The following is a 14,319-nucleotide window of genomic DNA, read 5'->3' as shown; positions in this document are numbered from 1 at the left end:
TCAAATAGGAGGTTGGTGCTGTTTCTGGGTGAGAAAACTAAATCTGTCGCTTCTCAAGTAGAAAAACTAATGTTTAAGGTTATATAATTGGCAGAGAAAAAACATGTCTAAAGTTAGAACAGGATACACATTTAAAGACTGAATGAAAATGGATAAAAATGAAAGATGAAATAGATCTAGGCTTTACGTAATGAACTTTTCTTTAATCAGGAGTCACATTTGTGAGAAAAGGTGGAACGGGGTTGCCAAAAACTGCCAAAAACCTCTTTATAAGAGCGAAAACGACCGCCAATAATCAACGCTGCTTCAATATTACTGCCATGAATTTTATGTGCCGTAGCAAGTGTCAATCACAGAAACGTCTCCGCAAGTCAGACAATCGTTGTACACTCGTGTTAGGAAAGTGTTTCCGCTGACCAATCACGATACACTTTACATTCCAGTAATGGTGCATTCGTGCCGTATTCTTTTTATCTTTTTTTTTCAAATCCCATCATTTCCTGAGCATGATTTTATTTTATTTTCTTCCAATATATGTGCTATAATTAGACAATTTTTACAGCTGATCTAATTTCCTTCTCGTTGACTAAATCTGTTTGACGCTGACCTGAAGTCAGACGTGTATTTACTTTTGTAACAAGCACCAGCTGATTCGATCTAGTCCAGGAAAAAACGAATGCTCGAATGTACACGAAGGTTGCTGATTGGCTGCTCTTAGTCATGTGGTCGTGTCGAGTCAAGTGAAGCCTTTAAGTAAGAACCCGTCACGTTGTCGTACGAGCATGAATAGTTTGTGAGTGTGTGTGTGTGTGTATAGATGAACTCTTGTACTAGAGTCGCTTCTTCAGGTTATAATATTCTAGACAAATGTTTGCAAAATTGTAAACGTGCCCTGCTGTAAAGTTGTACAGTAAATATCTAGGTGTAAGCACAATGCTTTACTATATAGTAATATACTGGATATATTCAGTGTATATACGGTATGTTTTATATATTGAATATATTCATTAAAACTCATAGAATAGTTGTACTGTATTACATGTACTTCTTGATGTACAGTGACTGGTCAGTCGTGTTCCAGTATCGAAAATTCTGTCTATAAGAAACTATTGTAGCAGTGTACATACATACAGGAACAAGCGGACTACCACTCCCGCTTCTGTAAACCAGTGCTTGCTCTACATCTACCTCTGTGCTTTCTCTGCTTCTGGTTCTGCCACTATTGCCTGTGCCGCCACGTTTTTTTTTTTTCATTGGTTTGTTTTTAGTAGGACTGGGAATTTTCTGAATGCCAAAGGACTGATCAGTACTGACTGTTGATAGATTAAAGCCTTGCACAGATATTATTATCCAGAAGCTTCTTTTCATTATCAGAAGCTTTCATACCTTTTCGGAGGAACATCCATTCCTTGACATTTTTTCTTTTTCCCCCACTACGATTCAATATCGGAGCTCTGAGTATCAGTCGGTGCTTTAGAAATATACTTAATAGTGAGAAATCGTGGCGTAAAAAAAGGTCGTCAATACACACTTGAAATACAAAAATATAGTTATTTGAATAAATCGTGAAATGTTTTCAAAACACCAAATTGCACTATATATATATATATATATATATAAATATTCTCGAAGCATGATTATGGTCCAAACTGAAAATTTTACACCTCGAAAAAAAATGACTTATACACGACTGGTTAAATTCTAAAACAATACTGATATATATAGGTTATGAAATTGTGTCTGTATATAATCACAATGTGAGATTGAGATTTTCATTTAGTTTTCACTATCAATATCCCTGTACTTGAAATCTCCTAAATTCCTAAAATTGAATGTATCCTTTTACAATACAATCTGTGAATTGATTGAAAAAAATATATATATATCTGCCATTTCATAAAAAAACCTTTTCGATTCTCCAAATCAGATCCCTAATAACAATCAGCATTACATGGTGTCAGTGTTGGAAGACAAAAGCACCAGTCCTGTACAGTATCGTGGTGGTCGATTGTCCGCTGATAGACGCTTTGTTGCGCTGTGTGCGTGCTCCTCCTCCTGTAAATCCACAGTGCTTTTGGTAAATGAATCCTCAAACTCACGGTGTTTATTGTAGTAATGTTCTGAGTAGTCCTATTTAATTCTTGTTAATTATTGAATTATAATTCGAGATAGTGCCTCATCTAAGTGCTTAGGAACGCTGCAGTATTGATGTACTCTGTGTGTATGTGCAGTCCTTTAGCCTTTTATACACTCATGTTGGTGTTACATACGATTTTCAACATTTCTGATGTACAAACAAACTTGATGAGAAGGAAGGTTTATGTGGATCAGCGTTCTAGCCATGACCTTTATGACCTTTTTAAAAAAAAATTCCTATTGTCAGGCTTCAACAGATATAAAGTTCATATAAGATAAAAGCTGTAAAGTTGGGCAATGCTGTGTTCCAAGCATTAAAATATTTCATTTGCACGATGTGTCACTCATATAAGTTATACGGCTATAAAGTTTGGTGCCAGAAATGCTCCTGTATAAAAATCAGATTTGGAGGAAGAAAAAAAAAAAAAAAAAGGTTCTTTACAGTACCTGCAGAGCTGGTTAAAGATCTGAAAAAGGCCAAATGTTTTAATATAATGGAAAGAAAGTGTGTTATGCTCTTCAAACTGCTCTGCTGCTTTAGTGGATGTTGGATGTAGTCGGAGAATCGTTCTGTCTTATTATTTTTTTCTTACGTGCCTCCACATGACTCCAGTCGTTCAGTTACGTCCCCATGGCATCTCATGTGAACATACACTTTTAGACTGATATAAAAATGCAAGGTTTATGTTTTTAAGATCTGTAGTATAAAGTAGATGTATATTTTTTTGGAAGAGAAATGTTCATTTTAACTGCCGGGATTATTGCACTGACCATGTTGTTGTACAAAATTCTGTGTCAAATGAATGTTAAATAATATTAAATGTATAGATAGATACATCGCATGTGTAACAAGAATACATGAAGAAAATATAAATTTGGACTTTTTTGTTACGACGCCTGAATTTCTTCCTTATTTTGGTGTATTTTTTGTGTTTGCGTTTAAATCTCAGTGTTGATATTAATATGACCAGTTTTCCCAGTATTAATCATTTTCCTAATTGTTTATGTATATTGGCACTTTCCCCTTAAATGGCTGCTGGTATTTAAACATTTTAAGGATTGGATACAGGATAAAAAGGGTCGGCCTTCTATTTTGGCAAATCCACTTCCTCCAATAAGTTGATGGTATTTTTGTTTTGCCCTAATTGGCTAATATTTGCCAAATGCCCCCAAACTGACTCTTTGTATTGACTAATCCCATTTATTGGCTGGCAGAATTCACTGGTTACTGAATTTGACTGACTCAGTCATTGGTTGGAGTTTATTGATTAATTCTAAATCACTGATATGCCACTAAAACTGATTTATTCCAATGACTGACCCACTAATTGGCTTCTGATATTGCCAAATTTCCTTTAATCGTTGCCAGCATTGACTTAACCCCCTCATTTGGCTCGGTTACCCCAAACTGTTTTTTGAGTCATTGACTCCTGACCCCTGGAATCAGCATTGACTGATCCCCTTTATCCGCTGCTAGTGTTGACTGACCCACTCTGATTAGCTGCTAGTATTCACTAGCATTTCTTTCCAGTTTGCAGTAAACTATATAAAAACTGCTTTATTTCAAAATGTTTTTAGTATAAACTATGGATGCTTTTTGGATGCACTTTTTGAGAATCTATAATATACACCCGATTGATAAGAATTTAGTAATCAGCCAGGTTACTGATACAGTCCCCAGTTTATAAAGTACAGATATGTTCACAAATATGTCCAAAATAATAACTGTTGTGTTGTTAATTGTCTGTTATTCAACTCCTTGTAGGAAAATATACAGAACATGAATTTCAGGAAGAAAAAAAAGTGATTAACCAACATGTTTTACTATTGATTATAACAATATACAAAAAACATCTTTAGACTTTTGCAGTTTTGGTCATTAAATACGCTGTCATGGACAGGAACTTATGTGCTGTACAAAATTGTTAGTTCATGATTAGTTACTAGTGCGTCGTTACAATCAGTGTTGCGTGTTGTGTTCTTATTTTTGTTAAGGTTTAAGGCACATGGTGTTGTGGAGTCGAAGTGGAAGAGGAAAGCTCAGCCCAGATTAATATCGCCAACGAACATGGTTATGAGGAGGATGATGGCAAACCCGGTGAGGAGCCCGGCGTTCTGGATGAGGAAGAACACCACATCTGTCTTCATGCTCTGTCGATGCTCCTTAGCGATGGCGTTCATTTCAGGGAACTGAGAGAGAAAGTGAGAGCGAGATATTAAATGTCTGAGTCCTGATTTGAGCAAAGAGGGAAGCTAAAAAGCTCATTATTTTATATACACCGATCAGGCAAAACATGACATTAAAACATTAGGTAATATCATGAGTGGTGAAGTGAAGAACATTGATGATCATCATGGCACCTGTTAGTGGGTGGATTTATTTATTAGGCAGTAAGTAAACATTTTGTCCTCAAAGTTGACGTGTTAAAAGCAGGAAAAATGGGCGAGTGTAAGGATTTAAGCGAGTGCCAAATTGTGATGTCTAGACGTCTGGGTCAGAGCGTCTCCAAAACTGCAGCTCTTGTGGGATGTTCCTGGTCTGCAGTGGTCAGAATCTATTAAAAGTGCTCCAAGGAAGGAACAGTGGTGACCCGGCGACAGGGTCGTGATCATCGATGCACGTGGGGAACGAAGGCTGGTCCGTGTGGTCACTCACTTGCTGAAGAAGTTAATGCTGTTAATGCTCAAAGGGGTCACGACTATTTTGGCAGCAAAAGAAGGGCAAATATTCAGGATGTGTTGTATGTCTGAATGCTGATCTGAGAGCAGTTTCTTCATTTCACATTATGTCGCAAAAAAATCTGAATTTTTTATTTTGGTCTAAAAAAAAAGTGATCGGGTCAAAACACTTCTGATTAAAAATGAGCTGTACATGCATTTTTTTTATTTATTTGAAGCATGAACCAGCTGACCTTGACCAGAGCATGGAAATGAGCCTGATCATAATACCTTATCTCTAGATTATTACTACATCCTGATTCAATGGAAATGGAGGAAACAATAAGGAGAGAGAGAGATCATAAAACTGTTGTGGACGTGTGAAGTATCACATACACCTTACAAAACATTTTATTGGCTTTATTTCTAAATTTATAATTCTGACAGAGCTGGAGATTAAAACCCTGTTTTGATATAGACAGGTGAAAAAATAAAGGGCCTGGTAAAGTGTGTCTCACCATATCAGCGAGAGCAATGTAGAGAAACATTCCTCCTGCAAGGGCAAATATGACATTTGGGGCGAATGTGCTGCCCACCAGGACCCCCAACACCAAGCCCACGTAACACGACATGGCTGAGAGCATGTTAAACAGCACGGCCTGTCTGATACTCATCCCCGAGTTGAGCAGAATCACGAAATCACCTGCAGGTGGAGACACAGAGCAGAAAAAAAACCACAGGTCTGGAATCAAAACCTTTTCACAGGGTTCTTTCTCTTTTTTATGTTTGGTCTTTTAATATTTTTTTGCCTGTTAGGAAAAGCATAAGGATAAATGGCTGTGTTTCGTAGTATGGTTATTCTTTTTACTGAATATAGAAGTAAGAGTAAGTAGTATGAATAGCAGTAATAGTAATATAAAATAATCTATAAAATATGATCATTCGGTCATCTTGAGGAAGTGTGTATTTCTGGTCAGAGTTAAGGGGTGAGACTGAAAATATATATATCAAATGTAAAAATGTTTCGGAGAAATCGTTTTTTTGGAGAAAAAAAACTAGGCTTTTTAATCAAATAAAAAAAGCACAGAGAAGGAAATATATTTTATTTTCTCATTTCATTTTAATTTTTTTTTTTTTTGGAGATTTTCTGGGTTTTTTTCTTGTGCAGCACGTGAAGAACAGAAAAGAAAATTAAACACAGGCCTACGGGGGAAGCGGGGGAGCATGACCTCTGATCCTGCAGCAGGTCACTGAGCGAGCAGATGTTTGTTTTAAATGCACACTTTGGCACGGGCTGAATCGCTGCAGAGGAAACTGCATGTGAACCATAAACTCGAGTTTAACCCTTAACTAACCAACACTAAAAAAAAAAAAACCTCTTGGCTCCAGTTCTATAATGAACTCCTGTACAGCATTGGTGAAAATGTGTTTTGTAGCGGTCACATTGGGGTCATTTTGAGACAGAGAAACAACTTAATTATCCACAAAACCATAAAAGTACCATTAAACCATAAAAGTACCATACCACTTTATATAAAGCGTATAGTAATATAATAATACAACAGTATTTTAGACCTATTAAATAACAAACAATGCAAAGTTTTTCAAGTTACTTATTGTTCACTGTGTGTGTGTGTGTGTGTGTGTGTGTGTGTGTGTGTGTTTCTCACCAAGTTCATGAGGGAACTCCTCGCACACAATGGCGATGGAGGTGCTAAAGCCAGTGAGTATGGAGACGGTGAAGGACGCTCCGATGGCCAGGCCGTCAATGAAGTTGTGAAGGGCGTCGCTAAGCGTGATCATCCATGCCAGCGTTTTCACGTTTGCCAGCCGTGCACAACAACCCTGAGATGGCAGTGTCTAGACAGACAGACAGAAGTAAATTGGTATTCATTCATATAAACCATGGATTGATGTAGAGTCTAGTGGAAAAAATAAGGACGCAAATATCTGACACCATTCGCATTATTAGTGTGTTCTGTGCTCCAGGGCGGATAAAAGACCTGCGTGGTAGATGACGGCGGTCAGTTTACGAACAGCTGTAACAATCAAAGCCAAAAAAACAGCTGAGTGTCTCACTGAGTCTGGACGGGAGGACACACTGTCCCTGACACACACACACAGAGTTTTTCTCACAACAATAGGTGGTTGAGTTTAATATTTTTTTACTATTAACATGTCTGTAAATTGTTTCATTCCTCATTTACCTGCTATCAATTACAAATCATTATTTATTAAAGGAGGAAATGCCATAGTTTTTATCCGTTTACAGTTATGCTCCTCGCCTCCTGTTTGGAAAAAAAGAGTTTTTTTTATATATATTTTTTTCTCTATTCTCTGTTTGAGAACTGCTAAATAATAATTAAAGGTCATTTCACATTATGAGCAACCAGAGCAAGATACATTTGTTGTTCAGTAATTTCTCAAATGAGAATTTACGGAGATTAGCCACCGGGTTGGAAAATGGATAAGCTGCAAAAAAGAAAAGATAACATGGTCCACTGATAAAGTTAATGATCATTAATGAGTCTAGTAACTACTCAAACCTGCAAAAACCCCTCCTTAAAACACTTTTTTAAAGATGATTTAATTTCCAACACACACTGTATGGACAAAGGTTTGTGGGCACCTAAACCTAGGATTGGTATGTGCTTCTTTTCGAACATCTCATTCAGTATTTAGTTCCTCATTTGCTTTTACAATAACCTTCACTCTTCTGGGAAGATGTTCCACTAGATTACGGAGATTTGTATATTTGTTTAGCCACAGGTACAGATGTGGGAGAGGTGAAGCGCCTTACAGGGTTGAGGTCAGAGCTCTATAGCAGGAGATCTTCTACTCCAATCCATGTAAAGCAGATCTTCATGGAGCTAACTTTGTGCACAGTCTCCTGGTTCATGTGAAGGGAAATTTTCATGTTACCGTGTCCACATTTTTCTGGTGACAGTTTGGGGAAAAACCACATGGCTGGAACAATCAGGTGTCCCAAAACTTTGGTCCATATTGTTGAAGTGAAATAGTATGTTTCACTTAAGGAAATTAGTAAGGACTCGAATTAGTGAACATTGTACTAATAAGGACAAATGCAAAATGTAGCACCTGCTCCACTGTCGCATCTGAAGCTATGCTGCTCTTGTCGCTGTTAGAGATGCTGAAGCTGGTGACTGCTAGGACGACTCCTCCGTTCTGCTGAGGAACCTCGGGAGGACTGAAGTGACTATGGCCTTGCTGGAGCACAAAAAGATGGAAGTTCAGTATGTAAAATTACACCAAGCTAAAGAAAGGAACATTAATCACCACCTTGAAGAGCACGATGGTATAATACGTCACTATGAATTCAATACAGTTAAACACTGCAAAGGCCTTAATTTCTAATACCGTATCAGTTTTATTGAGCAGATTCTTTTTTTATAATAGTTCAGTACCTCTTGGTCAGTCTTTAGGAGCATCTTGAGGACCTTCTCGGTGAAGAAGAGCAGATAAAATCCACCAAAGATCCCAACAGCTTTGAGGATATAGTTATCTGATTTTGGATCAAACCCCAGAGCCTGCAATATAAAGTGTTAAAAATGTACTTATTTTCTAAATTATGTGAGATACAAATTTTAAAATCACGCAGTGTGTACAATATGTCTTGAACCTCAGGTATGAGCTGCAGCACAGCGTTGGAGAACAGCGTCCCGATGGCCAGCCCGATGAAATACGTGAGCACTTTAGGAAAATACGGTTTCTTGGTGAAGGGGATGAGGATGAGACCCAGGAGGGCGGCCAGGTTAATGATGGTAACTGCCAGGAAACCATACCCCCATACTGTGGACATGTAGCGGGATAACACTTAAACACTGCATTCATGGAATGGAAAACAGTGTAAATCAACTCGTTCCTAAAGTGTGTTGGATTAAATCCCAAACAGCAAAAATGAGTATAGAATAAGTGGTATGTAGGTTATTTATACTGTTGCTCAGGTTTAATGCTCTGGGTTTTTATTTCCTTCAGCTATTCAGTGATACTTCATATAAAATCGTATCAGCTCATGATCTTATCTTCTCATAACATCTTTGGAGAGGAAGCTTTAAAAAGTATTATCAATCTATGGCTTATAAAATGTTCGATTACAGGATATCGTAAGATCGTTTCCACATCGTAAAAAAAAAAAAATCTGCCAGAAAAAGAAATCGCCACATGATTTAGTGCATGACCAAAAACACTTGAATAATAAAGTACGTAAAAGTGCGTTTTACTTGCTACGTGTACTTTACAGCACAATGAAATTCTTTCTTTAGCGTATCTCAGCAATGTTACGATGTTGGGGTCAGACATGATACAGCGGCCCTGGAGCGCTGAGGATTAAGGGCCTTGCTCAAGAGCCCAATAGCGACAGCTTGGCGATATCGGGGGGTTGAACCTCCGACCTTCCGTTTAGTATCCCAGCTCTTTAACCACTTCCCAAAAATCGGTATATATTGGACCAAAAGCTTAAATAATATAAAATATTGTTTTATCAATATCGACATTTCAATCAAATCTAATTGCTTGTTATTTGAACGAGTTTGTAAGAAAATCTGGCTACACCACGGTATTGGGGTCGAAGAATTTTCAGTATAATGCACGTGTATCAGATTAGCAACAGAATTGAGTCTGGTAAACGTGTAAAAACTGAATAAACTGAACTTGGTTAACGAGAAGCTTGCCTGCTTCTCGGTTTAATTTCACTTTGTTCAGTTGCAGTAATTTGGTGAAGGTTACGCTGAACCTCTCTGCAATATAGCGACTGACAAACCCATTAACCTCAGAATAGTGTTTATTATGGATACAGATATCTGCTCCTATAAACTAATCAGTGTCAGTAAGAAACGACTGGTGATTACATCAGCCTGAGGAGAGTGTGGTGACGAGAGCAAGGTTCACTGATTAGGACAAACCGGTGAGCTTTGCACAGTGCAGAGGGGGTAAAGTGACCATTAGGTGCCAGTGCACATAGTGTGAGGGGAAATGATTCAAATATTCTGTTATTTTCGTTTTCCACTGGAACATAATAGAGAGAAAATTTCTCACTCATTCATCCCCTTGTCTATTACTGCCTCACAAATCCACTTATCAGTAATTAAAGTTTAATCTCTCACTGCCTCACTCAAACAACTCCTACATCTCTCACTGCCTCATTCGAACAACTCCTACATCTCTCACTGCCTCACTCGAACAACTCCTACATCTCTCACTGCCTCATTCGAACAACTCCTACATCTCTCACTGCCTCACTCGAACAACTCCTACATCTCTCACTGCCTCATTCGAACAACTCCTACATCTCTCACTGCCTCACTCATACAACTCCTACATCTCTCACTGCCTCACTCATACAACTCCTACATCTCTCACTGCCTCACTCGAACAACTCCTACATCTCTCACTGCCTCACTCATACAACTCCTACATCTCTCACTGCCTCACTCATACAACTCCTACATCTCTCACTGCCTCACTCGAACAACTCCTACATCTCTCACTGCCTCACTCGAACAACTCCTACATCTCTCACTGCCTCACTCATACAACTGCTACATCTCTCACTGCCTCACTCGAACAACTCCTACATCTCTCACTGCCTCACTCATACAACTCCTACATCTCTCACTGCCTCACTCGAACAACTCCTACATCTCTCACTGCCTCACTCATACAACTCCTACATCTCTCACTGCCTCACTCGAACAACTCCTACATCTCTCACTGCCTCACTCGAACAACTCCTACATCTCTCACTGCCTCACTTGAACAACTCCTACATCTCTCACTGCCTCACTCATACACTTCCTACATCTCACTGCCTCACTCATACACTTTCTACATCTCTCACTGCCTCGCTCATACACTTCCTACATCTCTCACTGCCTCACTCATACACGTTATACATCCCACTGCCTCACTCATACACTTCATACATCTCACTGCCTCACTCAAACAAGTCCTACATCTCTCACTGCCTCACTCAAACAACTCCTACATCTCTCACTGCCTCACTCATACAACTCCTACATCTCTCACTGCCTCACTCCTACACTTCATACATCTCTCACTGCCTCACTCAAACAACTCCTACATCTCTCACTGCCTCACTCATACAACACCTACATCTCTCACTGCCTTACTCCTACACTTCATACATCTCTCACTGCCTCACTCAAACAACTCCTACATCTTTTACTGCCTCACTCAAACAACTCCTACGTCTCTCACTGCCTCACTCATACACTTCCTGCGTCTCTCACTGCCTCACTCATACACTGCCTCACTCATACACTTCCTGCATCTCGCTGCCTTACTCATACACTTCCTACATCCCACTGCCTCACTCATACACTTCCTACATCTCACTGCCTCACTCATACACTCCATCTTATATTTGGTTACTCATTAATTCATTTGTTCAGCCTTTTCTCCTTCTCTCCTTCACGTACTCACCATAGTTCTCTATGTGTATTCTAGGCTCAGAAGCTGAAAGAGGACAGGGAGGCAGCAGTGCTCGGTTTATTAGGGCAGGGCAGATGGTCTTCAAGTGCCCCTTGTCCAGGTGCGTCAGGTTGCCGAGACCATAACCAGCAAGAATGTCCTCCGCAGATCCGCACTAAAAGATCAGGTGAAAAATCAAAAGCAGGTAAAAACATGAGACACGGGGAAAACTATTATCTTCTTTCACACTGTACGGATCAGTAACACTTTATGTCCATAATCTTCTCTTAATATTTATAGACATTAGCATAATAGATTTAGCACAAATCTGAAGAAGCAGACACCCAACACTGGTCCTTTAAGTGCAATCGAGGGAGATATATGAAGGGAAAAAAACACTTTGTCGATTCATTTAGTCATTAGGGATCTCAGAGTGTTCCTCGGGGTTCCCCAGTTTTCTCAAAAACAAGAATATAGGAGGACTGGCTACACTTAATTGCCCCTAGGTGTAAATAAGTGTGTGATTGTTGTCCTGCGAGCCATTTTTTCAGATTAATTTCTCCAGATTCACTGCAGAAACCCACCAACATAAAAACTCTGCTTTGCTGAAGATGAACATGCGTCTTAATGAAATGTAAAACAGGGTTTCAGAATTGATTTCTGTGGTCAGGTGACACATGAATGGACTGACCAGAGAATTTAACAAGTTTTATGTGCATGGCATCCCATTCCAGGTTCCTACTAGTAAAATGTGGTCTTCATCTGCAGTGATATAATAAATGGTATATAAAGTATATACTAATATAGTCCAAGATTTTTATAGGGATTCATAATAATATATATTTTAACTCCAGAATCCCCTCTAATACCTCTTCTAAATATAATATAAATGTTTGAGTGAGAGAAAGAAACAGGTTGAGGTTTACCTGCGCATGCGCAGTGAGTGTGTCCAGCGCCGACGGTCTTCCCTGAGAAACGGTTTCCAATAAACTTTTAATCCCGTTAATATCTAATAACCGGTTCTGACCGTAAACCGATAAAATATCCTGCAGGAAATCATTGTGCAGTGTCTCAGCTCTCAAGCCAGGGGTTTTACTCAACAAAACTCCCAGACACACGGCGGTGAGGATGATGGGGAAGTGGCGCATGGTTCTCCGGCTCCTCTGTCGCAATGTGATCCGAAAAAGCCGCAAAGAACAGCAGCAATTCCTCTGCTCGTCTCTTAGACTTTTACACACACACACACACACACACTCTCTTTCTCTCTCACATACACACACTTGGTGACACGCTAAAACACACACATAAACACACTCACACACCTCTCAACTTATATATACCGGGTGATCACATCATTTTAGGCAATATCATAAAAACTGTGTAATAAAACACACACACATACACACACCAAAACAAAACAACGTCCGGACGTGGAACTCAAAATCAGATCAGGTCATGATAAGATTTATTACCTATACAGGCCTCATTAATACATTATATCCACCTATTTATGGCGCACTAATATCTATTATAAATTTCAATAATGGGTATAAACAACAACCACAGCAAAAAAGGCTTAATAAATCACGTTAGATGAAACACTTTTTTTTTGCTTTGCAAAAAGAGTTTTTAAACATTATCCAGCTTTTTATGTATTCACTTTTAATAAGAGCTAAAGCAATAACATTAATAAGTAATAATACTAATATTACTGTGGAATATATAAAACATTGATTTACGTGCCCTCTAGTGGTCATCCCGTAGTATTGCACAAGGTTAATGTGTGAGCTAATTTTGTGCACTCTATATGACCAAAGTTTTGTAAACAACTGACCATTGAATCATATGTGCTTGCTGAATGTCCTATTTTAGATTTACCACTTTTATCGTTTACTGATGTTCACTCTTTTGGGCTTTCCAGCAGATTTTGGAGTGTGGCTGTGAGAATTTGTGTACATTAACCTACAAGGACATTGTTAGAATCAGGTGTTGATGTTGTAAAATGAGGCTGGAGATCATCCTAAAGTTCATTGGGGTTGAGGAGGTCAGGGATTTTTCTCGACTTATTCTACTCCAACCTTCACACACCATTCCTTCATTTAAATTTGATGGCACTTAGCAGATGCGCTGATCCGGATTGGCTTACAATTAAATCTCATTTATAAACTGAGCATATGAGGGATAAGTGCCATGCTCAGGGGCCCAGCACTGGCAGCTTGGAGGAGCTGGGATTTGAACTTCAAACCTTCACATCAGTAAGGTTTCCTTGATGGATCCTGCTTTGTACATAGGAACGTCATGTAGTTGGAGCAATGTTTTGGGCTCTTAATTCATTTGAAGGGAAATTGTTAAAGATGAAGTATTTTAGACGATTGTGTAAATATTGTGTAAACAGTTTAACGAAGGAGCACAGGATTTATTTTATTAAGTCAAACATTTTGTCAGTGGGTTTTTCTTAGTTAAAGTAGCGGATTCAAAGGTGTCATGGATGTGTTTTCTCTCTCCCTGTCACACCTCTACTCTCTTTCTCTCTCTGTCAAGTTAAAGATGCTCCTGAAGAACCAGTGACCAGCGAGGCTGTTTCTTTCCTTATTTTGAATTCTTCACAATTCTACATCTTCTTCTTTTGGTTGTTCCAGTCAACGGATCATCCATCTCTATAGCACCCTGTCCTCTAAATCTGCCTCTTTCGTACCAATTCAAAAACTTTTAAAAACTAGAATGAATGGACATTCGGTGCCACCCAGATGAGGATGGGTTTCCTTTCGAGTCTGGTTCCTCTCAGGGTTTCTTCCTGATGAAGTCTCAGGGAGACCACTGTCACAAATGGCTCACTTAATAGAGATACACTTATAGGTATTTACATATAAATGCATATGTATTTTTGTAAAGCTGCTTTTGGACAATGTCTATTGTTAAAAGCTCTGTACAAATAAATCTTAATTGAACGTCTAGTCATAAACGTTATATACATATTGTGTCTTATCTACCTATTAAACAATACGTAGCTTCCAGGCTTTCTGGCAATTTATCTATAACTCCAAATTCATCTATATATAGTTTGAACACTAAATA

The 14,319-nt window shown here is 38.7% G+C and overlaps 1 protein-coding gene and 1 long non-coding RNA gene across 2 annotated transcripts; one reads left to right on the top strand and one right to left on the bottom strand.

Annotated features, from left to right (window-relative positions):
- Nucleotides 1-2,707: 2,707 nt before the first annotated feature.
- LOC310740045 (metal cation symporter ZIP8) lies at nucleotides 2,708-13,464 on the bottom strand. Its single transcript, XM_083566444.1, has 8 exons — nucleotides 12,171-13,464; nucleotides 11,257-11,419; nucleotides 8,435-8,604; nucleotides 8,220-8,342; nucleotides 7,894-8,022; nucleotides 6,465-6,654; nucleotides 5,313-5,497; nucleotides 2,708-4,326 (listed from the first exon to the last, which is right to left on the bottom strand). Exons 1-8 carry the CDS (start codon nucleotides 12,390-12,392, stop codon nucleotides 4,177-4,179), a joined length of 1,332 nt encoding a protein of 443 aa, XP_083422570.1. The 5' UTR covers nucleotides 12,393-13,464; the 3' UTR covers nucleotides 2,708-4,176.
- Nucleotides 4,200-7,174, top strand: LOC310740058. The gene is made up of 2 exons (XR_014537552.1): nucleotides 4,200-4,338; nucleotides 6,469-7,174. It is a non-coding gene; the product is annotated as an uncharacterized lncRNA (long non-coding RNA).
- Nucleotides 13,465-14,319: the final 855 nt, after the last annotated feature.

The sequence above is a fragment of the Silurus aristotelis genome, assembly GCF_946808225.1.
Source record: "Silurus aristotelis genome assembly, chromosome: 17".
NCBI lineage: Eukaryota > Metazoa > Chordata > Actinopteri > Siluriformes > Siluridae > Silurus > Silurus aristotelis.
Note: the sequence above shows the minus strand (reverse complement) of the source record. Positions and strands in the feature narration are given on the sequence as shown.